General features: G+C 39.2%; 1 protein-coding gene across 2 annotated transcripts in view; it reads left to right on the forward strand.

Annotated features, from left to right (window-relative positions):
* Window positions 1-27971, forward strand: part of NTRK2 (neurotrophic receptor tyrosine kinase 2) — a 200128-nt gene that overhangs the window by 153943 nt on the left and 18214 nt on the right. For both annotated transcript variants that reach the window (XM_082783494.1, XM_082783495.1), the window contains 2 exons: window positions 2397-2569; window positions 5755-5989. In XM_082783494.1, coding sequence (XP_082639620.1) covers window positions 2397-2569; window positions 5755-5989 — 408 coding nt within the window. The remainder of the gene's footprint in view (window positions 1-2396; window positions 2570-5754; window positions 5990-27971) is intronic.

Consider the following 27971-nt stretch of genomic DNA (forward strand, 5'->3'; position numbering starts at 1 on the left):
GTCCTGCATGAAATAATGAAAATTAGAGGAGTGAAGGTTGCAACAATGGTGGGTTACAGAACTTAAGGTTGCCCTTGGTAATAGAAACCCTTTTTGAGTTTTGCCAGGGTTTTAGACCTTTTTGCATTTTGCTGTTTGACAGAAAATGCGTAATTGCCATGGCAACTGCTCTGTCATATGATAATTTTGCTGTTTCTGTGAGATAAAAAGCTTCTCCTGAAATATACAATAAGCCATCATCACAGGGCAGAGCTGTCAGCATTTTTACTGTCTTTCCAGGGAAAGAGCATGTTGGAAAGAGTATGAGCCCGTGCTTCTGACTATATTTTTTTTCCTGGGTTGCTATTATATAAAAATGTTTTTATATGAATTGTTTTCTAATTCTCTTGCTGAGAAGAATTACAGTCCAATTGCTTTATACATGAAGCCAACAGAGGAGACTCAATTGACAACAAAATTGTTCCAGGTGATTTCTTTATATAGTATAGATTGGACTGTGAGTTGGTGCCTGCATCATGTTAAGGCATCACTGCAGAGCCTGGATGCACTGGAAGATATTTCAGTTCCAGTCCTTGCTTGATTCAGATGTGATTTGCTTGGGACCATAGGTGGAGAGCTGATTTGATATTTACCTTAGATGATATGGCTGTGTATATTAATATGTCACAGCTTATGAAGGTTTGTAAAATCCTTGTTGCATCATTATTGATAAAACATGTGAAAGAAGGGTTCTGCACCTGAAGACACATGAGATTCGTAAAGGGCTTCCTCAGGGAAGTGTCGTTGTGGCACAACAAGTTTCTATTGCCTCTGGTATCCACAGAGCCTGAAATCTACAGGGAAAAGCCCCTGTATCTGATAAATGGCTATTCACTCAGCCCTGCTTCTTTTCACCCCAGCTGTTAATTTTTAAGGTCCATGTCTGCCGTTTCATAAGTGAAGAAAGCATTTTCTCTGACAGTCGTCTTTTAGTCCCTAGTCCCTCATTCACAGAAGCATAGGTATCATACTAGTAAAGTGGACTGAATTCTCTCTGTTTAAAAAAAAAACCTGAACAAACCATAATTATTACAGCTAGAAACTGGGTTTGTTGGCAGAATGATTGCACTGTATCAACTTGTTCTGTGTCTGCTCTGATGAGCGTGGTTGGTCCCATGGTGTCTACATGAATTCAGAGTAGAAAATAGCCAGGAAAAAAACATCCTAAGTTAAAGCAACGATGTTAGTTTTGAGTCTTACTGTCTTTTGTTTTAAGTCTAATGGTAGTTAAAATACAAAGGTACAAAGCCCAGCTGTCAGTTTCTGTGATTAATAACTTGTGAACATTGTTAACCTGCTATCATTCTCTTACTGTTTTAAAAATGTTTTTTCAATTAATACAGTACCACCATTGTACCTTTTGAAGGTAGAGCACAGTAGTGGTTTATTGTCAATTATTATTATTTCTCACTTAATTGGTGTCAGAATTTGCTTTTGGTTTCATGCATGAAAGTGTTTCCTTGCTCATGAACTGTAGTTAAGAAGAGATCTGAAACTGCTTATGAGTGGCAGGTAAATTAGTACTATTTCATTATACAAAGTTCAAGCCTCCTGTTTGATCCAACATTGATATATTTCCTACAAAATGAAAATGAGCAGGATTTTAGATCTATATAAATAAGAAGTGGGAAAATAAAAACTGCCACCCCAAGATTCTGACCTGCATCTACTTACTCTCTGTCTATCAATTTGGGATTGATAATTCAGTTACTTACACATTTCTTAATCTTAGTCATGCAAGTAAATTTACTTTATTTCAAAGGAGTTTCTGACTGAAGTCTTAGGTTGTAAGGTCTGTTCCAAGGATCTGCCCTTCTACAAATCTACTGAATGTATACTGCACCACAGGGACCAACATCAGCAGTAATTACATCAGTAATACATAAGAAATGCATCTATGTTCCACTAAGTATTTTAAGCAAGCAAAGCTTTATTTTAGGGAACTTAAAGCAGAGGTAAATACCAACGGGATAGCAGGGGTTTACCTGAGTTACAAGCTAAAGGATACAAACCAGTTGTGTACTAGTATGTTTTTTTGGATAAGATCAGATTTTTTGTTCTGTGTTTTGGGAAACACTTGAAACATCAAGATCATGAGTATTTCTACATCCTCTTATAATAAAAATTATTTGGTGGGTATTATACTGTGACATGGGGCAGGGGAACAACAATTCTATTGCCTTTACTAAATTGCACTTAAACATCGCATCTGCATTTCTAAAAGAGTTACTAAAAATGTATTTCTTCCATTCTTTATGCAGTATAATGTCCTTATCTTACCCTTACAATGCCTTCCCACATGTTCACTACCTTCTGTGAACTTCTCTCCTTCCTCACATCCTTGTTTCCTCTGCCAGACACTGAAGGATGCCAGTGACAATGCCCGCAAGGACTTCCACCGTGAGGCAGAGCTGCTGACTAACCTGCAACACGAGCACATTGTCAAGTTCTATGGTGTCTGCGTTGAGGGCGATCCGCTCATCATGGTCTTTGAGTACATGAAGCATGGAGATCTTAACAAGTTCCTCAGGTAAATCCACCAAAATGTATTGTGCTGGAGAGCTAGAAGTGGGCAATGAAGGTAGGCACCTATTGGTGCTTAATGCCAAATTAACTCCTGTCACTTAAAAATGCAGACACCTGAAAGTGCAAATCTGTGTCACATTCATTTTGTGTACTGTGATGTGGAGCTCGTTTTCTTGGTATATTTGGAAATACCATTACGTTAAGCCTCACACTTTTCCCCAATGGAATGGAAACTGAAGAAATATAGTTCTGTGTATTCCTGGCTATGGTATTCTGAAATGTTTGGTTATAAAGCTTACAGTAAGAATTGTCTTCTTGAGGGTTTTCTGGTAGCATTTTGGAAGATCCCACTCAATATCTATTGCTATCTGTAGGCATCTAAAAGCTTCTGAAATCTAACCCCTTTTCTCTTCCCTCCTCTGAGAGTTTTGGAAAGAGTGCCATTAATCTGTGGCAAGAAAATAGTGAATCATGGAAACTTTGGTGTGGTGGAAAGCACTACATTTTGGGGTCTAATTCATAAAACTGTTCAGGAATGTGCATTATAAATTGAAATTTGGCAGTAAAGTAGTGTACTGGTCTGGCTGGGATGTTAACTTTCCCTGCAGCAGCCCATACAGTGCTGTGCTCTGCACTTGTAGCTAGAACAGCAGTGGTATCACACCAGTGTTGTGTCTGCTGCTGAGCAGTGCTGGCACAGCACCAGGACTCTCTCTAACATTCCTAGGGGGTGGGCAAAAAAGTGAGAAAAGAAGCATCACCAGGGCAGCTGACCTAAACCAACCAAAGGGATATTCCATACCATATGATGGCACACTCAGCAATTAAAGGTGGAAGCAGGAAGAAGAGAGGAGTGGTGGGCTCTCATTGTGAAAACATTGGTCCTCCTCCCGAACACCGGCTATGTGTGTTGAGGCCCTGCTTCAAGGACACGGTCAAGCATTGCTCATTTGTGAGAATTAGAGAGTAATTTATTTCCTCTGCACTTCCACATAGCCTTTATTTGTTTGTTGTTGTTGTTGTTGTTTTTTGTTTGTTTTGTTTTTTGTTTTTTTTTCTTTTTTCCCTTTCCCACTCCCTTTTCCCCTTTCCCTTTTTTTCCCTTTAATTAAATTGTTTAGTTAATAATACTCTTTCCTTAATAATAATAATTATTATTATATTTTTCCTTTAATTAAATTATCCTTATCTCAACCCGTGAGTTGTTCTTTACAACTCATCTAAGGAGGGGAAGTGTTTGCAGAGTAAGCACTACTTTTCCCAGACTGACTGTCTCTTTGGCAAAGGATTTAAGTGTATTGTCAGGGCAGTGTTGGGGCATTTACATTTGCCTGCTTGGACCTCTGCCGTGGATCAGGAGAAAACTGTGGTTTCCAAATACACTGTCCCAGTACTTTTTGAGAGCACTGAATTTCCATTAGAACAGGCCAGATTTGCAGCTGATTCATTGTCACAATAAGAAATACTTATTCTTTGATTATTGGTTTTTTTTTTTTTTTTTTGGCCTTTTCTTACCTCCTAATTCTGACTTGAATTGTTGTAGAGAAAGGTAGTTTAGCAGACAGTATATTTCCTCCATTAGGTGTTCTCTTTCTCTCTCTCTCTCTTTTTTTTTTTTTTTTAATTATTAATCAGCCCTGGTCTTTAGAACATAAAATGATTATGCCGGGACAAGCTGTTTAACCTAAGCTCCAATTTGTCATTCCTCTCACATTTGCCGCAGCTTGTGCTGCAGATCAGAGGTTAGCTGTAAGTGGTCTGTAAAAGCCTAAATTTCTTACCCTGCAGCGCCACCAAAGGCTGACGGGAAAAAATCCGAAATTTAAGGATGAGCCTCGCTGTCTGTGTGTAGCCAAAGGCTGTTTCAGATCTAGGACCACAGCCTCAAAGCCATGCCTGCCTCATGCTTGTTCTGGGCAGTGGAGGCTAATGTGAACCCAAGGAAATCTCCGTCAGTATTACTGGCTGTTGCAGACACCGAGGAGCACCACAACTGCAAGATGGGTGGAGTGTTAAAAATAATAAAAAAGTTTCATTAGATACAAATCTCCTCAAGGAAGCCAGTGAAAGAAGAATTCTTTAATTTAGTGATTTGAGGCTTCATATCTAAGAGCAGCCAAAAAAATATAAAATAAAAAAAATGATAATAAAAAAAAATCAGTGCAATGAAAAGGTACAGTGCTTCTCAATAGGAATTTTCCTCTGAGTCTTGGTTGGAGGTTTCATATCCTCCTGTACATCCCGCTTCACCCAGACCAGTTGAATGTTTGGTTGTATCCTGTGGCAGAGAAAGTGCAGTTAACTTCTTTACTTGGTACCAGCTGCAATCCCAGCAATGCTACACACCTTCTTTCATGTCTTTCTCACATCTGTCACTTTGCTCATGAAGTTCTTCCCTTGGGGCAATTTTAATATCATATTTCTAATAAGTAATGTCAGATTTGATCTCACAGATTTTGATTAATTTGCAACTCTTTTCCAAACTCCTGTGCCCTTCCCTTAGGGATGAATAAGGCCTCACCTTCATTGATTGGAAAGGTGATTCTCTGAAACTCTACTTTGGAGGAAGGAAGACCTTCTGAGAGAAAACAAAAATTGGTTGTAGAGTGTTTTTCCAAAATAGTTGAGGAGGGAAGGGCAGAGGTAGTCTCTTTGAGAGATTACTTTGCAGGAATAAAATAAAAAAGGCTACTGAAGACCGAGACGAGTAGAATGGATAGAAAGTCCTTTTCAAAATATTATAAGGTATATGAATGAGGAATGAGGAATGATTGTTAGCTGATCTTATTAGTTGGCTAAGGATTGGATAGCAATGCTTATCATAAAATTGTGTACATAGGAATGCTGATATCAGTATCTTTGAGTTACCAGGATGTGACAGGAGAAAGGTGGTGATTTAGGATAGGGGGTATTATGAATCCAGCTGCCTTATTTTCATGAGCAGTATATGTACCTGTTGTAATATGTTCTTCAAACCACCTGTCTTTCACACAGGGAAGGAAAACAGAAAGTCAAAAAAGCCAAGAGACAAATTATTTCTATTTCATCAATGAATCTATAGCCCCCACCTTTTTTTTTTTTTTTCTTTTAATTGAGTAAGTCACTTTTGTGGTTTTTGTCTCACTAATACCTTTTACCTCTGTAGCTTGCAAGTGGCCTGTCACTTAATCAGCTTATATTTTGATGCAGGGCACATGGTCCAGATGCAGTACTGATGGCAGAAGGCAACCGTCCAGCCGAGCTGACACAGTCCCAGATGCTTCATATCGCCCAGCAAATTGCAGCTGGTATGGTTTACCTGGCATCACAGCACTTTGTGCATCGGGATCTTGCTACCCGGAATTGCTTGGTTGGTGAGAACCTACTGGTGAAGATTGGGGATTTTGGGATGTCTAGAGATGTGTACAGCACGGACTACTATAGGGTAAGTGAACTGCTGTAAGTGCTAACAACTGAGGTCTGGTTCAGTAATCATACCACACTGATGTGACAGATTCTGGTTTTACACTGTTGGGTAATTTTGAGGCTGGTATATGGAGATCCTGGTTTTGGGTTACAACATTTCAGTAAAATTGGAGCAAATTAATCAGAATAAGATTGGCATGTCCTGTTTATGTGCGATGACTTTAAATTCTAATAGTAAAAGATAGGAAGGTCTTTCTAGGCAGAAATTTTACATGGTTGTTTGGCTGTAGTGAAGACGAAAACGAAGCAGATGGGAAGGAAGAGTGGGTAATCAGATCTGGCCCAATACTTCTGAGTTATTGAAATATGTTATCATATGTTTCTCATACAAGTGGAAATTGTTTCTTTTAGGTATTTTATGATGTTCCATTATAAAGTTTATTTGAGTAGCTGTAAGTAGCAGATAGCAGTGCTGAATGAGCTATTTCGCTCATGGAAAGACTAGTTCAGAAATTATTAACTTCTCAGTTCATTTAAAGCTATCTGCAAGCTTCTCCTGCCTTAAGCCTATTCTTTAATTCTACTGCTTATGGTTGAAGAACTGTTTTGCATCACTCTGGTGAGGGTGATAACTAAGTAGTGGGTAAGAGTAGCCCTTGGTGCATGTTCAGATTCTGGCCCAGGTTGTATTCCCTAGGCTCAGTTGTGGTATAATGATGTGTAAAGTTTGTAAAGGGTTCCTAGAGTTGCTAGGATTAACAGGACCCTGTACATTAATCAGTATCACTGATGCTGTCTTTGTACTACGTGACAAGTCAGGTAGTTGATTACCACATGTGTAGCTTCATGAGTGGAACTGCAGCTATCAGGTTTTTATGGCTTGCAGAAGGCAATCCATGGGCAAGCTGTTAGTTTGTGGGTGCTGGAACTGTATGTATCTTGTAAAATAAGCTACTCAGTCTCTTCAAAGCACATTCTCTGTATGTGCCTCTCACATCACTTATTATCAGTGACTTCTTTTTAGGTAAAATGAAGGACTCTTCCTTATCCATCCTAACTGGGTTGCAGTGTCCATAAAATGACAGTGTCACCTCTGTGCCAGTGTTTGTCGGATGCCTGAAAAGAGATTGATTTTACATCCAACTGATGCCTGACAGGGCAGAGGAGGGTGCACACAAAAATTATTTGTTGTGTATTGTTTTTCTTAACAGCTGAGAAATAAGCTTTCTCTGTTCTTTGTTCCTCTTATCTTATTTTAGAAGGCAAACCTAGTAATTTGTAAACACATGAACCAGACTCCTCTTATATTTTGTTATTTTGGAAACTTGGCACTTCAAGCTATTTGGTCAATGTAAAACAAGCATGACTTCATTTCAGAACTTGGAAAAATACATAGGATAGTAATCACTGACTCTGTGTTCGCAAAGACACCAGTGAGCAACAAAGGCTTTCTTGATTTTGCTTCTGACAAATGAACAGTACTTGCTGGGACTGGAGACATATCTATGTTATGTATTTTAGTGAGACTGGATTTATTTACCAGTTCATCATTAGAATTAAGAATGAATGTTCATGCTTAATAGTAAGTGTTTGCAAAAACCTTGACAAGAACAGCATTTTTGAAAAATAAATGCTTTGTCTTGTTCTAATTTTTGAAAAAAAAAAAAAAATCCTGCTGCAGAAAAACTACAGGCAAAAGGGGTAGAAACTAGGTAATCATACAGGCTTCCTGGGGACAGCTGAGGTTTGGTGCAAACATTGGTGTAGTGGCTTTGGTGGCACCTTACCTCCTCATGTTCTTCTGGCTTTAATCCTTGAGTTTTATGCATCAGCACTCAAGCAAAGCTTTTACCAAATGAAGGAGGAGTTTAGAACAAGACCAGGATTTTGTCCTGCCTGAAACATGACATGGGGAGGTTCTGGTAGCCTGGACAGTCATGGGGTGCTTTTCAAAGTACCTCATGCAAGTGATTCATTGCATTTCTCATTGCCTCTTCTTCAGAGTGATTCTCTCCTTTCCTATTCCTTCTTCTTCTTCTTCTTCTTCCTGTCCCCCCCTCCCTTCTTCACATCATTCTTTTGAGGCCAAGGGAGGATCGGTGTGGTCCAGGAAGAAATAAAGGAATGAGAAGAGAGGGGGAGAAGGAAAGGAAGAAAAGGACAGTGTTTGAAGAGGATGCAGTAATGGGTGTGAGAGAGGGAATGAATAAGTCAGTTCATTAAGCAATGTAAAAGAAAAAGGAAAAGGAAAGTGGAAAGAGGCATTAGTAAAAGACACAAATGTGGTTGAAGGGAGAAAGATGTAGACATATGGCAGAGGTGATGAATGAAAATATAAATATCATGGTTCCACCCAAATTGATGAAGTAAGTTTGCAGTATGATGGAAATGTATGAAACCTCAAGTTGTGTAGTCATTTGTTTTGAACAGAGAGAAAATTTAAAAGGATCATTTCTCCAACCCCGCACGTTCCAGCTGTCTTTTAGCTGGTACAGAGGAGAGACAGAGCCACAGACTGCCTTGCCACTGTATTTCACACTGTTAAAAGCTGGAAGCCACAGCTGAGTCTTTGAGGTTTTTGACTGCACAGCTTGGGCCATATATGGGCTAGCCAGAGTCTGACTGTGAAATAGTCAAGGCTAAGGCTATGATGACTTTCCAGAATGTTGCCTTAACAATTATGTCTATGGCAGGCCTAAGCAATGAAATTAATTGATGACACTGGGATGGCACTGACCCACCATAACTAATTGCTTATAGCAGGGTAAGTCTCTTTTAACTGGTCAGACTTAATTGTATGCACAGAAGAAATTCTTCCCCAACTTTGACAACTTTATCTGATGTTCATTGGAAGGATTTATACAGCTTCAAAAAGCTCTGCAGTTTGGTATTTGTGTTTGGTATTTGTGTTTGTTAAGGCACTGGAGTCTGTTTACTGAAATCCTACCACCTTGTCAGGATGCTAGATTTGCCCAAGATGATTATTCATTGTTTGTTTCTGTAAGATAAGGATGGTCACCAGTACTTGTTTGCTGTCAGATTGTTAATGATACTCTGTATTGAAGCAGCTCAGTAGTTAAAAGAGTTTTGAGGGAGAAAGAGGGAGAAATATCCCTTGGGTTCAGAATGCATGTCATGCGTGGCTCTGGTTACACACAACGTCTTCTTTTCTTCCTCCCTTCTTTTTTCCTTCCTTTTTCATCAGACATCTTGGGGGTGGAGAGAGTCCTGATATACATGCTAACAGTGAAACAGCAATAGTTTTCAAAAGTCACCCCAGATGATCACGAAGAATTTGCAATGCCTTTTCCTCTCCTGCACTGCCATCCACCTCAGGTCAAACTAAAGCAACTGTCAAATAATTAGTTTCATCCATGTGCCAAAAAGCTCCAGTGACTGCTGCACTGCAGGCCTTGTAGCACAGTGCATCACTTCATGACGTTATTTATTTGCAGAGTTTAGGTCTCAGGTTCATTAGGGACTTTTACTTGCTTTGTTGACGTTGATGTCTGTTTTTTGTTGCTTGGACTCCCAACACTCACAAGTCAGAGTTTCCCTTCTTTCCCTCTGATACTCAAATAATGTGACTCATCAGCAGCCTTCAGTGGCTTGACGTACTGATACTAAAGCATGGGAATGACCAGATTGCTAGTATACTTCCTTGCACTCAGAAAATACTTCAGGACCTTTTTAGGCTCAGAGTTGAAGTTTGCAGCTGCTGCTCAGTACTTGGTCTTAAAATACTTTTCTACATTTTCTTATCATATACAAACAAACACAAAAAAGAAGGTCATCTCACCTCAGTACTTGGAAAAACTTAACAGGGATATGCTTTAAATATCCAGCCTGGTCAGCCAGCTGCAAGCTTGAGCCAAGAACTTGCATGAAACTGTGATCTCACTGAAGTAAGTAAGAGCTTTGTCATTAACTTCATTAGGACCAGAAGTTCACCCTTCCACGTTATGTCTGCCCAGTGCAGAACAGAAACTCTGTTTCTGATTTAGATTTATGGAGCTAAGTTGTGTAATCCCTGTTTAGCTATTGTATAACTAACTTGCCTTTATGCAACAGTGCAAGGAACAGTAGAGAAAATAAGGACTCTATATCTCTGCTTGTACAAACCATAGAAAGAGCTATCAGAAACCTGGAGCTATTAGCAAAGTTTTCATCTTTAGGCCCAACTTGTCCAAAAGCTACAGAGAGGTTTAAAAGTCGAATTAGCCTAAGCCTTTCTCCACTGCAGAAATCTATACATTAGGTGTTAAGGGCAAGAGGAGTGACAAGAGCCTGAGACCTCCTCAAGTCACATGGAAAACCTCAATACTCATTAACACCCTTAGCACCAAATCTTATGAAAATTCCAATCTGCCAAGGGAAAAGAGGAAGAGATGTCAAGGGTATCAATGCTGTCCTTGGTCCCTAAAAAGAAATCTTCTGACAAAAATTTCTGAGATGTCTTCCAAAGTCAATCACCCCTTACATAAAACAGATGGTGACAACAATCCCTGTAAGTCTGTCTCAGTCAGAATTACCTTTTGGCAAGTAATGGTTCCGTTTGGCATAATGTTATGAGTGCTCAAACCAGCTACACCAGCCTGGCATTTCTGGGGTCTAGTAACAACCATTGGAGCACATCTGGCTCAATATCCTGTTTATGAATGTCATCTGTCCTCAGTGCCTCAGAGCAGTGGGGGAACAGAGCTTAACACAGATCCACACCATGCAACAAGAGGTAAAACAAAAATGCAGGAGACCGATGCCAATCCTGAAGAAATAGGTTAGTTGCACATAAATATGGTCCAACCTGCATAGTGCCGACAACCTTGTTTTCAGATCTCTCTCTCACGTATAGTACAAAATTGGACAGCAGCAGTCTTCTATCTCTGAAGTTTGAATGTCCAATTCCTAGAACACTCTTGATTATTATACAGCCCCTCCCATTAATTTTCCAAGGTGGACATTGAAAATAAATAGGATCCTGATGATGGGGCCTTCCTTGGAAGGCTGCTCCAGAACCTCTCACTCGTCCTGGCTGCAAATCTTAATAAGTAGTCAAAATTAGTTCATGACCAGTGTACACCCACTTGATCACATTATTCTCCAACAGAGAGCATTATTCTCTCTTCCTAGCTTTAATTTGTCAAATGTATTTAGAAAAAGTAATGCTTTCCCCTCCCGGACTGTTTTGGATGGTTAAACAAGGCAAACTGTCAGGAGAAAAGGTTCTTTTTTCTTCTCCCAGTAGCCTTCTCTTACATCTTTCAGTGTGTGAAACAACAGTTTAAGTGTCTCTTTCCGTTTCAGACATCACTAGAGCTCTGAGCAGTATTTTCCAAATAAGGTTTTTGCCTTTTCTTGGACCAGAAATACTTCCCTGCCTCTAATGAAAATGCACTGCACAGTACATCCTAGACTCACATAGCCTGTGTGATATTGGCATACAGTCACTGTATTGTCAAACAGTGCCCTGGGCCACTCTCATATTCTGTGGCTTCCAAATGAAGAACATCCTCTTTTCTGAAGTTTTTGGTTTCAGTCTCTAAGTGAGTGGCTGGCACATCTTGTACCTCTGGTGGTTGAGAGAGACTGTCGTCTTTCATTTATTTTTAGCTTCTTTGGGGGCTGCTTTTTATTTTTATTTTTTATTTTTTAATTAAAATTCAGGTCTTGTCTAAGTTGATGGTGAGTAAAGAACTAAAGAAACAGAATAGTGGAACCAAAAAGTAAACTGACAAGGGAGTGAGATAGACTTGCAAGTTTCCTAGATTTTTGTGTCTTTGTTTCTTAGTGTTTTATTTCTTGATCAATTCTAGTTAATGTTAAATAAGTATTTTGGGAAAGGATATCTTCTTGAAACATAGCGTACCCATGCAACTTTCATTTAAGATGTGAGAAGTTGTTATGCTTCTTAGACTCCAAGGAAAACTTCCAGAGAAACTAAGAATTACACAATTTGATATTCTATGCCAACTTTAAAAATACCCAGTTTCCAGACCTTCTTTCTACATAAAAAGGTCAAAAACCCTTTAAGAAACAATTTTGACCCTGGGAATATTACAGCCCTTGGCAAGGAAGCCCGATTCTGATCTCCTGTGTTACTCTGAAAAAAACAGAATATTGGTTTTGAAGACAGTGAAACAACATTGGTATTAGAGTAGTGAAATGGAAAAGAGCTTCTTGGCTGCTAGGCACAGTCCCTCCTTCACATGTGAGCCTAATACTTAATATTGTAGAGTGCTGTATTTCTGGCGACTGCATAATATGGTTTTCTAGTGACTCTTTATATGAAACATTTGCTAAAAGATAATGCTAGTAAAATAACCACCAGAGAATGATATCACTTAAGTTATTTCCAGTACCAAATGCCTGTTTGCAAAGAGAATTAATGCATGACAGCAATGGACTAAAAAAAGAAAAGGCTGGTTCATCATTATTTGGGCTATAACTAGCCAGGCAAGCACCACCATGCAAATGTTTACAGTGAGGAACAAGTGTTTGTCTGTTCCGAAAGGGCAGTAGCAGCAAACACCTGCAGGTTTCAGCTGTCACTACAGAGCTGAATACCTATGTGGGGGTGTTTGGAGGAGGCTGCACTAAAGAAAACAAGAAAGAGTTACTGAGAAGTCAACCAGCTTGTCAAGGCATCCTCGTAGGTGTGTGTATTGAATTGTCACAGTTTGAAGGCACAGTTTGAAGGCTTTTTATTAGCTGCTATTTTTGCATTCATTGCTCAAAAGGAAATTATCTGCTTCCCTACATGGACTTCTCGTCTCTCCTCCTTCGTCAGAGGCTCATTGCATCATGTGTAGTGCTGGGGAGGACAGAGGGTTCCAGCAGCCCTGGAGGACATGCACAGATGATTTCATGCAACTGGAAACAATACAGGAAATAGTGGGGCAGCTACAGAGATGTAAATCTAAACTAGGTCTCCTTGAAGTCAGTGCAGTATTTTTGAACTTACACTAAAATAACTGCAAACAGAATTAAGCCTAATGGTTCTAGAGGGCTGTCAGAGGCTTTCTGAAAGTCACTACTATGTCATCATTCAGAAACTTTAATACACCACAACATCCTGATGCTAAAGGACAATGCCTGTTGCTATTTGGCCATGTGAGAGTATATTTTATTATATGCAGGAAGCGTGCTCCTTACAGTGCTTGCTTTTACACATCCCAGACTGTTGGTGCTTCTTCCTGAGCTGCAGCTTAGTGACCTGCTCAGTGCTACACAGAGTGTCCAAAGGCAGCTTTGTCTCAAGCAGGTGTAGTTCTATTTTTATTGCCATTTTTAGCATGGCAATAGAAGCAGTCACTTCCCAGTGGAGTTTTCTCATCTTCTTCACATCAGGGTCATTGGTCTTGCTTATGGTTCTGTCTTCATCTGTTTCCACTGACACTGATCTTAAAAGGGGAGTCCCAGAAAGTTTTCCATATTAGTGTTAGGAGAAGAAACATCAGATGTCCAGCATGTGTAGTATCACACGTTTAACAGCAAGTTCCTACTAAGCTCCATCTTGCAGTTTTATTGACAAGACAGTAATATAGAAAATGAGTTTTTCACTGAGAGGTTGTGGTATACTTTGTTTTGCTGCATTTTAAGACCCCTTTCACATGAAATGTGCAACTAGGAAACAAGTTCCACTGTTTCTTGAGCACATTCTCCTTCAGTCTGTGAGATCCACGAGGGCAAAACCAGAAGAATATAATGACAAGGCTAAAAAATGGAGCTGATTGAAAGAAAAGCTAGAGCATAGTGGACTTGCTTTTGTGACCAGTCTTTTCCTTTGGAAATCTGTCCCTGATGTATTTATGCCAGCATGGTTCATATGCAGGATATCAAGAAATAGTCATTAAAAACTAGTTTGTCTTGAGAAAAGATGTTCAGGCAGGAACCAGTACCTAGAAAATTACACTATGAGATACAGAAATTCTATTGACCTACACTATTGCTGAAAGTTCTGAGTGTATGCTGATCAAAATCTTAACCAAAGTGGTTAGAAATTTTCCCTCTGTTTGCTTCTGTTAAAAGCTTTGAGAATTTATGGTTTGCTCCTACTTTGATTATAAAGCAGATATTACAGTTTTCAAAGAGATGGAAATTCTGGTTTTGTCCACTCCATTTTAAAGTCATTTTTATTCTGTGGATTTCAGGAGGGTTATTCCTGATGAATGCAGGAGGTAAGAGCCTTAAGATCTATATGCATGCCTATAGAATAGCAGGAAGTTTACACAGTCAGCATTACTGGTGGCTGACACAAGCTTTTCTGTTAAGGGGCTCTTAGCACAGATGCTCATTAACTTTAAAAGTCCTTTTAAAATTATATATACAAAACTGAATCATTCTTAAAAATAACCACACATATGGATATAAATTGCAGGAAAGCAGTGAATCACACATTGAAATTAGCTTTACGAACTGCAATTTGTAGAGCTTTGCAGAACTGTAATCCATTAAGTAGCAGTGCAGCCCTACAAAGCCATCTTTGCAGGTGCTGGAAAGATTTGGCTGCTGCTGAAATGTTTAGCACATAAGAGGGCCGTGTCCTTAATCCCAACCCCATTCACAATTTGCCGGATCATAGTTTGATGATTAGTGGGGACTAGCTCCTATGATTTTATCAAGAGCCAGTGTTTAGCACAGGGTTTTAGAGAGTGAGTTTACAGGCAGCATTTTCTAGAGAACAGGCATAGAATAACAAGAGAAATAATGAAGTGAGTTCTGTAGTCTTGCTTCACAGGCTAGCTCCTTGTGCAGACTACTAATGTCACTCTGTAATTGTGGTAAGGAAGCATTTGTAAATATCTGGAAAAAAAGATACTGTACTATAGTGGTACAGACAGTCACTTTTGGCAGGAAATCTGCAAAGCAAATGACAGAACTCCAAAGGTTAGCAGCTGAAGCTGTTGACTGTGATGTGTGATGCACACAGTGTGAGGAGAAGAAGTGGGAACAAAATGAGAAAAAGCTCTCTGGGAACACTGTGAGCAGACCCAGAAAGTGGAGCGGCAGCTCTGGGCTGCAGCAGAGCACTGGCGCACCTTGTGCGGCCGCGCCACTGCCCCTGCTGATGGTGGGGTCAGCACAGAAAGGCCACCCAGAGGGAGCAGGGCTAAGCTGAGTTCTCCTTTGAGGACTGGTCACAGATTCGCCTCCCAGCAGAGTCTTTGCTGGCTTCCAGCTGGAAGATTTTCTTATGCTAATAGGCTCCCTCCTTGCAGAAAGGAAAGCAGTTGCTAAGCAGTTTTCCTAAACATGCATTTTTTTCCTAGGTCCAGAGGACAATTGGCAGTCTCTTGGCGTACAGAACTCAGGAAACACAGAAAGGAAGAGTTAGATAATTAGGCTGAAATACTATATGTAACAGAATGGATCAAGAAGATGAGGACAACATCAGCTAGCAATATAGAGTGGAGCCTGAAAATATGGTTCTGTAGATCAGTGCACACATAGGAAAGAGCAACTGATGGTGAGTGGAAATTGCAAAGAAGGGAAGCAATGTGTTGTACTGCAGGTAGCTTAGGTCTCCACTACCTTCTGGGTCCCTCGGCTGTTTGAAATAGACCTGTCTGAGCCTGTTGACGTTGGTGACAGAGAAGTGATGTGAGCATGCTCTAGGTTTTTTATATAGTTGTAACCCATATACCTTTCCGAAGCCTGTTTAGTATCAGACGTCATGAAGAGTGCTGAAGTTTTTGAGAGGTTGTCAGGACAGTTTCCAGGTTTGCCAAAAGGTGAGGACCTCAAAAGTGAGATGATTTTGCATCTGGCAGGCCCAGGAACTTGTACTTAATCTTCAGCGATAACTTGGCTTTGCTTTAATATAGTCTTACATAGGGAGCCAAAACATTTACAAAATGCTGTCAAGCTTCTAGCCGTGCCCAAACTTTTAGGATTAGATGAAGGCCTGCTTTATGATGAATGAGGGGAGATGCATCTGATATCAAGGGTTGATCTTAAAAAAGAAAATCAGCAATGCTCACGTTGACTTGAATGCTTATATCTCCATCAGATGAGTAAACAGATCTGCAGAAGAAAAGCCACAAGTAGGAAGTAACTTTGTTCTTCCCAATGCAGAGAAATGCTTTCAAGAAAAATTTCTACTTTAATACTTTTGAATTTACTTCTAGAAGTTACTATTTACTTGCCAGTGAACAGTATCCTTGCAAAGCTGCTGTCCAGCCTTTGTTAATTTGAAGATCTTGCATTAAATTTGATATGCAAACAGTTCATATTCCTCTGTTCCTGTACATGTCATCCTGGGCTTGATATTGCAACAGCAATGTCTCCTGCCTGTGATTTGGGTGCAGAATCGGACCCATTGATTCTGGTCAGACAGAGTATGGTACCTCTATCTGAGCTTGCATAAGAGGTGATACAAATGAAGTTTTGAAAACTATTTCCTTATTTAGTCCTGCATCTTTGTGTTGTTCTCAAGCTATTCCCCAATGTGCATTTATGTTGGTTAGAGGTTTAACGTGGTGAGTGGATGGGCCTAAGGAAATGTGTGACTTGGCATGAGTTGCATCTGTTCTCCTTGCTGATGAATGTAGTTAGTCCTTAAATTGTATTTCAACACTTAGTTTGACTTAGAATAATCACACTTTTAGTTTGCTGTGGTATTTTTTTTTTTTACCTTTGTGGCAATTATGAGGAAAGACTACTTGAGTGTGGTTTTGTTCAAGGAGCTGTATTCTGATTTGCATCATGTGACCAGGAACTCCAACACTTGTTGAAACTAATCCAAATTGGTACCTAACCGTATGAAGTCAGGACACTTTTTGAGATTAATTTTGCTTCTGAGGAGTTTGCCTAAGCCACCTTATACAGAATTGAGTCATGAAAAACAGTAAAGTTGTGGCCCCAATTTTTGAAGGCAACTAATAGAATGGTCAGCAGTAATCTTTATAAATCTTTATCCTTGCTGATGTTGATGAAACAAAACCATTTTCAGCACTGTTACAGAAAATACATGCTCTGACTTTTTTTTTTCCATACCAGCAGTGGAAAATATTGCTAGCTCTAATTATTAGAAGAGACATTAGTTGAATTACTTCTATACACATCAATTCAATAGAGCAACTTAAATTCTTTCACTTAAACAAAAAAAAAAAAACAAACAGTGCTAAAATCCATGAAGTATCTTTTTTTTTTTTTTTTTTTTTTGTCCCTTTTGCTAAGGGCAAGAATTGTGAATGAGAAATATATTGGAGTAAAGTATTCATTGGTGTTAAAGAGCTATTCAAGCTAAAGGTCTGTTTAGCTGGTTCAGAAACAAATAGGTATGCACTGGCTTGATTGAGAGTATAAATGCAAATTTTGTAAGTATAAGAATTAAGCCTGAAAGCACCCTTTCAGCATAAAGCCCAGCTGCTTTCAAGGTAGAGGTAGATACACTTTGGAAAAAGCTAAAAGAATAATCATTTGAGGTACCTAGGAGAGGTCCTGATGTCTCATGAAATCCTATTTCAGTCCCATATACTACATAGCTGTACTCAAGATTTTCTCCACAACTGCAGGGCCTGAAAGTGTACATTCTTAAATAAATGTCACCTCGATTAGTCACATAATCACATGATTAGAAGCCATGACCGTAAGGAAGAGCTGTAGTGCAAGACTTTTGATAATAGAATAAAAGACTGCAAAACTGCATCTACAAAAATATTGAGTCTCTCTACTATTTAAGGGAGTAAAATACTACTAATAAAGGAGTATGTGGTGAAAATAAAATGTATAAAAAGCCATTTAGAGTTAAAGGGAGCTTGAGACCAAGATGCTTTTAACCACAAGATACTTTTTGTTGTTGTTGTTGTTGTTGTTGCTACTGAAAATGAATATGATCTAAATAGTTAGTTTTATAGCCCGTACAATTTTTATTGAAGACAGAAAGACATATTCATACATATTCAGAGACTGAAAACTTGTCCGGCTCCAGTTCACTGGGAAAACGGGAACTGACATCACTGGGGACAGGACTTTTACCTTTATCCTTACTAACTGCAACTTTGTGATGGTATTACATCTGTTTTACTTGTTTGTTCATTGTTATATCTAAAAGGGAAAAAAATCACAACTGTGATGAGCTTTTGATCCAATCCATGCATGCCACAATGTGAAGCAAATGATTTGCTGGAAACATAGGTTGGGGGGAGGGAAAGGGGGACGTTGTTTTGTTTTGTTTTGTTTTTTCAACTGATACGTAAAATATGGTGGAGCCTTATTCTCCCTTCCTTATTAGGTCTTTTTATAACATCATTTTGTCCACTCTAAGGTATACATGTATGTATGAAGGGACTCCTTCAAACTACTTTATAACATGCAATATTAAGTTCCTATAAATCTGGATTTAATGTTATACACAGAAAGGGTGAAAATTTGTCATGGCAAAGAACTTGCTCTTATTTTCTTTTCATTTTTTTCTTTTTTTTTTTTGGTGATAGAATGTTGAGAAGATAAAGAACTGTTCATTAAAAATATTGCCAGATATTCTTTGATAACACATCAATCTTGCAATTGTTTCACTGCCAGTATAAACAGCCAAAAAAAAAAACAACAAGAGGAAACACAAATGACAGACGTGATGATTACAAATCATTTGCCATATTGTTTTTGTCATCTACCTTTCTTATACTGCCTCAGCCTAATCCCACAAAATAAAACTGTGATGTTAACCTGGAGAATAGAGATTCTTTCCCAATTGATAGACCAGATGCCTGTCACCACCAAGTCACTTTGAAAGGATAACTGATAGGCTGGGCTCTTTGCAAGTTACTGCTTTGCATGCAGTTCTTTTGCATCTGATTATGCTGCCAGTGCTATTTTCTGATGGTGAGATTTAGTGCAGCATAGCTGGCTGGCAGTATCATTGTAGGAGATTTTTCTTGCTTGTGAGCTAAGCGAAGGGCAGGGTCCTGCATTCTTGGCATCCTGTCATATGCATGAGCTGTTTGTTTTTTGGATTCAGCAAGCAGAGTTTTAAATCATCTTTAGCAAAACAAGACACAGAGAAAAAAAGAGAGATCAAAATAGAGCTGAATATTTCATGTCATAATTTTGGCAACATGTCTTGTCTTGTCTTCTGCACTGAAAGCACCAATGAAAAATGGAATTTAGCATTTTTCAGTCAAATGGTTTTTCCATGCTCCTTGAGTATCCTCACATATTCTAGGACTGGTGTCTCATGCCATATCAGCCTTTTTCAGATAAAAGAATGTAGTGTTGAGTAATTGTGTGGGAAAAACATAACCATGTTAAAATAAAGCTCAGTGCCAATGCACAGTGAGTGGAATTTGCCCCTCAGCGGAAAGCCAACAGATACTACTTGAATCTACAACATAAAGCTTACAAGATATTTAAGATATACAGGCCTAATATTGTAATCTTCTGCAGGGGGAATTCTGTTGAAAGTGATTGAAAGATCCACCTTGTACAACTCCTACCTGTTTGCATAGACACACAGTTGCGATATTTTACATCTATCATGCCTGGAGGAGCATACAGTTTTGAACAACAAATGTTTCCATGGCAGTTTGGAGAGGGACTAAATGGTGGTTTTGGATCTGAGCCAGGTTGTATATGCTTCCCTGTTATGCAATATTAACCCTCTTGTTTTCTGTCTTGAACAGCTTTTGTTAGTAGAATAAAATACAAAATAGGAGAGGAGGAAATTGAAGGTTGCACAGCAGATAAAGCTGTACTACATGCAATGAGAAGCCCTTCAAATATAGCTTAAGCATAGCTAAAATTGCATAAGCTAGGAGATAAAAAGGAGTGTCACAGACAGGCTTATGCAGCTCCACCGTACAACCTGAGACTGAAGGTATGCCTACTCTGCAGACACTGCTAGCTCCAAAGCTGTGACATGAGCTTGATACAGACTGCAAAGCTAGCCAGAAGCAGAGGGAATACTCCTTTTCTGGGGCGTACACTTCTCTGTGTGTGCTACTCACAATACCCAAGTTAGCTGCTGTATAGTGTATATGAACACAAGCTGCTGGCTTGTGTTCATATGTACTCGGTTTTGTCATTAGGGATATGGAAAACAACATCACGTTAATTAACACAAGCAAAAATATGTGCATAAATCTAATGATTATTTCCTGATTATATTTTTTCCCCTTTTAATCTGGCAATATTTTACTGCACTTTAATAGATACTTTTTAAGACAAAAAGCAGCAAGCTCAGAGAGGTAACGATGGATTTTAAAACTACCTGAGATCCTCAAAACACCTGATTTTGGAATAATTTTAACCTCAAAATTTTGAGTGTCCGTGTTTTCTTACTGGTCTACTGCTTCAGAGGGTCAACTCTGAGAAAAGGCAGGAACTAGTTGTTAGGATCAAGTTATGTAGAGGGGAAATGTGGATTTGCTTTAATAAAAAGTGCAAAAGTGTGGCCCTAAACCAGAAGAGGAGTTAGAAAGCAGTAGGTTGAAGAACTATCTGTGATTTCACCTCCCAAAGGACACTAGGAATAAGTGAAAACACACAGGGAAAGGCTAATAGACAAATAAAGCTAGGACCTACAGGGATACAGTGAAAAGTGCCAAGAAGCATTTGGGATTGAATTTGAAAAGGATATTAAAATAAACAGTAGAAGATCCCGCAACTGTAAAGAGAGTAAGAAGGAAAGTGGCACCACTACAGACATGATGATGTGGAAAGGAGAGTTAGTTTGGCCTGGAAGCAAAATTAATTTTTAACATAAGGTCTTAAAAGAACAGTGATGAATACAAAGATACAGGCAAAGTGGCTAATGGGACTGAGAATATGAAAGCTAGACCTGGAGCATACATAAAGAAGATATCCTAGAAGAATGAGGGAAATGGAGAGCCTATTTTATGGCAGGAGACTAAGAGTTCAGGAAATAATTTAAGTAGCATAAATCAGCACTACTGCCCAAAGAGAAGGTCCTACTCCTACTCTTGCTAGTCTCAGCAGAAAACTCCTGAAATATCCATCAACCATTTTCCTGGGTTTTGAGAGGACAGAATACCTCCAAACTGAAGTATCAGATGCTTTGGCTTAGTGTTTGTTGAAGGAGAGTTTAAGACTCTCTAAGTGCTATATGAATGCATCAGAGATGTACATAAACATTAGGGAAGAAAAAAATATTTGAAGGATGATGTTTGCAAAGGAACAGATAATCATAAAATGGTCATGAAGGAATTTAAGCAAGAGATTAGAATTAGAGATGGTTTCTAACCATCAAAAGAATGAGGCTACTGGACACCCTATAATTCACAGAGGAAATTGTTGTTTTAAAGTGGTACTGAGCAATTTATAAAAGTCTGAAATCTGAATCAGTTCACCCCATCTTTGGTTTGTACACTTTGTATACCAAGAAGAGTTACAAGCATTTGTGAAAGCTTAAAGTTGCTGATTTTTTATGGCAAGAAAATAATTTTGAGGAGAAAATATTTCTGGTTCATCAAAATACTTGTCAATAGCTATGCAACTCTAGTAACTTTTTAGCTTCTCTCTCTGCTGGCAAGGCCATACACACAACAAAAATCAGGTCAGACCTTGTATCCTCTCTATGACTTTTTTTAATTTTTTTCTCTGATTTTTTTAATTTTGCATGCAGTCTGTCCTCACTTTACTTTCATTAGTATTTATTACACTTTAACCTTCAAAATTGTAGGGAGGTTGGGTTCTAGTTTCACTGATGGTTTTGTCTGACCATAAGACGAGCAAATATTTATTTGTCATTGTCTTCTCCCAGTGTCCTCTTTTTATCATAAGGTAAAGTCAGGAGAAGATATTAAAGGATGAATACAAGCAAATAGTTCTTATGGTCCATCTATATCTTCCTCCTATTTCCTTCATATCTTAATTTTTTTCAAGAAGGGCAACAATTTGAACTTACCATCTTTTCAGCCCATGACCATCTTAAAAGCATGCGTAGCATGTCTGTTTGTGACAAGGTTCACAATGACCCTTGCTGGTTCAGTGAAGGTTTTTTTAGATCAAAAAGTTACAGCTTTGCATGCAAATGGGGCCTTCTATGCTGGTTTATACGAGGTTCTCACTAGAATTTTAATGTATAGCAAATTCATCACACTCATCATTACATTCTATTTGCATTGCTCAAAAATACTTTCACAGAGAGCACAAAAACATTATAACGTTAGACAGTGCCTGGAGTTTTCAAGTTCTGGAGATCCCCAGTCTGATGATGAAACTAGCAGCAGTCCAGCACTGATACGATGATCAGAACACCCATCTGCAAGTTTTCCTGAGTATAGATGGCTAAACTGGACAAAGGCTAAATCTTATCTTGGATAGAATGGCAGAAGACGTAATAAAGCAAATCTATATCTGTTATTCTCAAAATGTGAATAGTAATTCTGTCTCACTCCATGTTTCCCTGCACCACCTACATTAGAAGGTATTCTATTAGAAAGGGACCAGGGCATGTTGCCTTAAATTTCACTTACTGTTTTCATCCTTTCTTCTGTTGCTGAGTCTGGACCAGGTTGAACAGCACTGAGATCAGTTGCTTGATTTCTAGTAGGTGTCTGGGTGTGTTGGTCTAGTCTTGCTCTCCATTGTGAGCAGTGGGAACCTTGAGTGGCAGGAAACACACGTCCCAAGGTGGCAGTGGAGCTTTTGTTCCACAATGAAATCTCAGAGAGTATCTCTCTGCAGCTGTAATTTTAATTATATAGGATGATCTCCTGCCTTTTATAGAGCAACTATTCAGAATTTAAAAGGAGTCTGGAGACTTCTGGGGACAGACAGGTTAAATTATAGTTATTACCAGGGGACTATTTAAAGATTACTACCCTCTGAATAGCAAATCCCCCAACCCCATTAAACACAAACAAAACAGAAAAAATTTGGTTGTCCTTCCAGAATTTTTCTAGCATTCGACTAATAAGTTGCAATTTCCACCCTTTACCTCAACTCTTTCTTCTGCTTTGTAGGAAGAATACTCATCAGTACAGTTTCCAGTTTGTCATACTGAGGTCGTCAAATTAAAAAACACAGCTATTACTTGCTTTCAATAAGTTTTGATTTGTAAACACTAGAATTGGTTCCACCATGTGCATAAAAGAGCAGAGGCATGTGCATACCCAGATTTGAACATTATTCTTTTCCTGGGGGTGGGTTTCTAAACACTTATCAATGTTAAAGGTCCTCTTAACCTTCTCCAGTGCACTGCTTGGGATTATATGATTGCTCAAGCCATTCTAGGACACTACTGGGAAGAGCTTGTCTCCTACATCAGTAGTAGGGAACATTGGCTACATTCCCTTCCACCACAGATTTCCCATTTTATTCCTCACAAAGCAGCTTATGCTCCTCCTGGGGATCTCACATGCACCAAAATGGAATGGAAGTGTCATTCCTTATAGAAGTCAGCAAAGAGGCAACAAGATTAGGTTTGCTGTAATGGCTATGCTTGGTCTTAGTGGTGACCCATTCTACATTCTTCTAGTATAGGAGATAGTATAGTTAGTAGGATAGCTGAGGAACCAGTTGTCTCTGCTGCAGTTGTAAACCTTCGAGGGTCAAATCCTATTGCTGACACGTTGCAAGGAACTGTTGTGTTTGCGTAAAAGTAGATGCGGAAGAACTTAGGCAGGTGGCCACACACTTGAGTGATGAGATTAAGAAACAATATTAGACAGTTCCCTCGTATCCTGAGCACAGTCTAGCAAATACACAGAATTCAGCAGAGGTCCTGTGGAAAAAATATTATTAAATCATGGAACTAAAACTGTTTTCCATAATGCATATTTGGAGTGCTGGCAGAGCTGGCAATTGCCAGAGTCTTTCAGTCTGGAATGAATATATCTATGTTTGTCTGCTCAAGATTCCAGCACCTTCAGTTCTTGCTATGAAATGCCAAAGATCTTCATGCACTCCATTACATTTTCATTCAATATGCAGGGGATATTTCCTCATTTCCTTACCAAATTGAAGGTTTAACTCAGTCTTTCTAATGTGAAATGCACATAGTACATGAGAAGAAGCAGGGAAAGCAAGAAGTAAACTGGGCCCATCTTCAAATTGAGACATCTCATATGTAAACAGTATACACATTATGATGAGGTGGATGTTGTCCTGACTGTCTAACCTTCCCAAGCAAATTCAATATCCACACAAGACTCCAGCCTTTCAAAAAATTGAGGTTCTTAAGCATAAATCACACTTGCTTTTAAGCAATCTGCACTCTCTCCAAAGTGATACTAGAAAGAGAAGATTACGAAGAGCAACTTTTCTTTGTAGTCCATATCTAATAATTGCAAAGTTTACCCTTTCCAGTTGTTCCTGTTCAGTCAATGGAAATACCAAGGCAAGAGATGGCTTCTGGATTGACTGCAGAAAAGCTGCAAGATATTCCTTGGTTTGAACTGTAGCAGAATGAAAATACCAAGCAATGACTTATGTACATATTTATTTCTTAAAGATGTTTTTCTGTTTTATTTTAAAATTGAAGTTTTGTTTTGTTTTGTTGTTTGTTTGTTTGTTTTCCTCCAAGGTATTAAGTTAGGAAAGTGTTTCACTGTCTGAACTAAAGTATCCTAAGCCCTTAAGTGATTGCAGGTTATACATGTACCATTGTTTAATGTAAGAAAGGTGTTGTGAGTATCATGAGATCACAACACATAAGTCTACTTATCCCAGTATTCTGTCAATGACATGGCTGTAGAATATGTTCTTTAGGGAGAGCAAGTGAACCTGGACACTTTTTGTGGGCATTTAATTATACTGTTATAGAGTCTATCATTTGTGGATTAGGGATGTTAGGTACATTCCCGCCAGTTCCTGTTACTGTCTGTTTATGGATCAACTGTTCATGAATTTGTCTAATTTGTTTTTGACCCTACTGATACTGTCTGCCTTAACAACTGTGACATCAAGTTCCGTAACTTTACTACCCATTATGTAAAAAAGTATCTGTTTTTAACTTATGTCCTACTAATTTAATGGAATGTCCTCTTGTTACAGTATTTCAGACTTTGGTAATAACAGTACTTCAGTTGTTGTTGGTTGACCTTGCTTTATCCATCACTTTCATGATTTTATGAGCCTCAACTTAAGCATTTTTGCTCCCTTTTTCTTTGCCTCTCCAGCACATTACATCCTCTTTGAGCTGTGGAGAGCAGAACAGCATACAGCAGAATTATGCCCTTACATCTTGTTGTTAGTACCTGTGCTGATGATACTCAATGTCTTGAATTTTCCTGACTGCTACTGCTCACTGAGTTCTTAGAGATTGCTCCAAGATCTCCAGCCTGAGCTGTAGCTGCCAGTTCTGAGTATAAATACAGGTTACTAGGTTACTACACCTGTTTATCACATGTATAGTTATCAGCATTGAAGCTCACCTACTGCCTACTCTCTCTGTTTTGCAATATGATTCCCAATAAAGCCTCTCTGAGAGCTTACTATCACCCACAAAATTGGATTAAGTAGAAGTACCCTCCCATCTCCAGCCCGCTGATTAAGATGTTGAATGTAGCTGGTCCTGGCATTGACCTCTAGAGGGTACTTCACTACCGTCTCCTCTCTATCTTGAGAAGTGACCTTCAAGTCCTGTTCTCTTTTTTGTTTCTTTGTTTGTTTGTTTCCTTTAACCACCTGTCAGTCTATAGAAAGACCTTACCTAAACCTTGCAGAAGCTTATTTTCTTTAATAATTTTTGATGTAGAGCCTTATCACAGCTGTTTTGAAAATGCACGTGTGCCTGCTGGATCACCTTTGTTTAGATGAATCTTGACTCCCCGTTGTGCCACTCCTAGGCTGGTAGGGAGGAATCCCTTTCTAAAGAAGCTTTTGTTTCCCACTCTGCTCAGAAAGATGCAAACAGTCTGTTTATATCCATGTGTAATGCATTAGCTCTCTGGTCCGGTTGTTCTTTATAATGGTAGTAATACACCTGAAGTTTTCCCACCTGCATATGTTCAGATTTTGGTGAATGCCATTTGGTCCTGGTAACATTAACCACAAAATACTCTTTTTTTTCCTTAAAAAAAAAAAAAATAAAAATAGTCTTTTTCCCTTTTTGTAATTCTCTAGAACTTTCTGTTTCAAATGTTATTTAATAAAATCACTGTAACTTGATTTATTGAGAGAGGAGGCTTACACATATGCTGCAAATTCTGTAAAATAGTATTCCCTCTTGGGTTGCATTGTATTCTTGAAAGTGACTCACAAACACCGTTTCTGCACTCCTTGATCTTTTATGCACCAATTTGTGCTGCAGTAACAGTTCATGTGTGACCGATCTAGTGTATTGAAATTTTAATGGTCCAGTCCTTGTCCTATATAAATCAGGGGGAATTCTAGCTACATTACTGCAAGATCAGGTACCAGACAACATAAACAATGTACCTGCATGTAGATAGTGAAAATCCAAGCACAAATCTCCTTTTGCTGGTCTTAGCTAACAAGGAAGTGTCATTATGGGAAGAAGGTTGGACTGTCCTTAGTTGTCAAGCCCCCAAACCTGCCTCATTGTGCTTCTCTGCAGTGGACCTTTCCCTACCTCCCAGGAATACCAAACAGGGTCTCTGTTAGTTATCTTGGTTACTTCAGCTTCAACACTTTGTACTGCTTGATGGCAAGCCACATTTTGACTTGGATCTGAATTGAATTCCCAACATTAAGCTGGTTGTTCAATTTGCTGGGACAGAGAATGAGACTTTAAATGTTTGTTATGTCCTTTGCATGAGAGGGTCTGCCTGGAACATAATCAGCTCCATCTAGTCTTTGGAAATGTGCTGACCCAGTCTCAAATTTTCTCAGTGTTCCAATAAAAGAACAGTGTTTTGTTTTGTTTTGTTTTGTTTTGTTTCCTTGCTTTGTTTGCTTGTGTATTTTTGGGAGCACGCCAGTTTTATTGACCTTCTGAGGGCTCTATGCATGAATAAATTATATCATGGGGAACTTTGCTTAGAAAAAGCGATATCCAAGGAGACACTCTGTTAGTGGCCTTAAAACTTAAAAGTGGTCTGAGAGCAAGTGAAGGTGTACTTCAAAAGATGAGATTTGGGTAGTAACTCAATTTTAAGTGTACACTTATCCCCCTTGCAAGCCCAGATATCCCAAGGAGGCAGAACTGAGGACAAAAGCATAGTTCCCATTGCCACACAGCCAGAAAGCATGGTCCAGAATATTTCTGAGCACAGTGCTGGAGTTGAATTATGTGGCTGCCCAGAAAAAGCAACAACGCACACAGACAGTACCACAAAGGCTGCATTTCCATGTGACTGCAGTCCCGCTGCTAGCCTGGGAAAGAGAGGCAGGACTGAAAGCCTGGGCACGGGATCACAGCCTTATTGCCTAGGCAGGGGTTTGGCCTCTGCCAGCTTGTGTTCTGGAGGACCTGAAGCCCCCTTGAACCTTTTGCTTATTGTAAACAGCACTTCACTAGCTATAAACAGTCCTTGAAAATTTGAAAGTCATATCTGAGGTTTTCAACTCCCCCCACCCTCTGATGATGTGGCCTGTGTGCACTCATTTTGGGTATTTGATCCACACTTTAAATGCATAGGGTAGAGGGGGTTGAAAATTTTGAAACATTTTGAATAAAAATGTATGTTATGAAAGGTTAATCTCTTTTTGCCCTAAATATCTTTTATCTTATGCCCACTACACAGTCATTTTCCGTGGTTTCTTGGCAAAACAGCTCAGCCTTGTTCCCACCTAGGTCAGTATGATTCCTTCCCACTCCTCCGCCTTTATACCCCCACAAGCATCCCCTTTTTGAGCTTCACCACTGGAATTTTCTCCAAAGGTTGGTAGGCAGGTTTGGGGCTTTTGGATGCTCGGTTTCCATGGCAGCCGGGCTCCTCTGCTCCCAAACGGCAGCTTGGGAGGAGACATGAGGGAGAGCAAGAGAAAATCATTACATGTGCCAATTAGTATGCAGGGCCAGGGCTGCTGTGGCAAGCAGTGCTTGCAAAAGCGAGCAGCAGTAGGGGTGCCCCTGCTGCATGGCAGACCAGGGAGAGATAGAGTCACAGCCATTTGGCTACAGCTGGAGGGAG

This window comes from Aythya marila (genome assembly GCF_965140915.1).
Source record: "Aythya marila genome assembly, chromosome: Z".
NCBI classification, from domain to species: Eukaryota; Metazoa; Chordata; class Aves; order Anseriformes; family Anatidae; genus Aythya; species Aythya marila.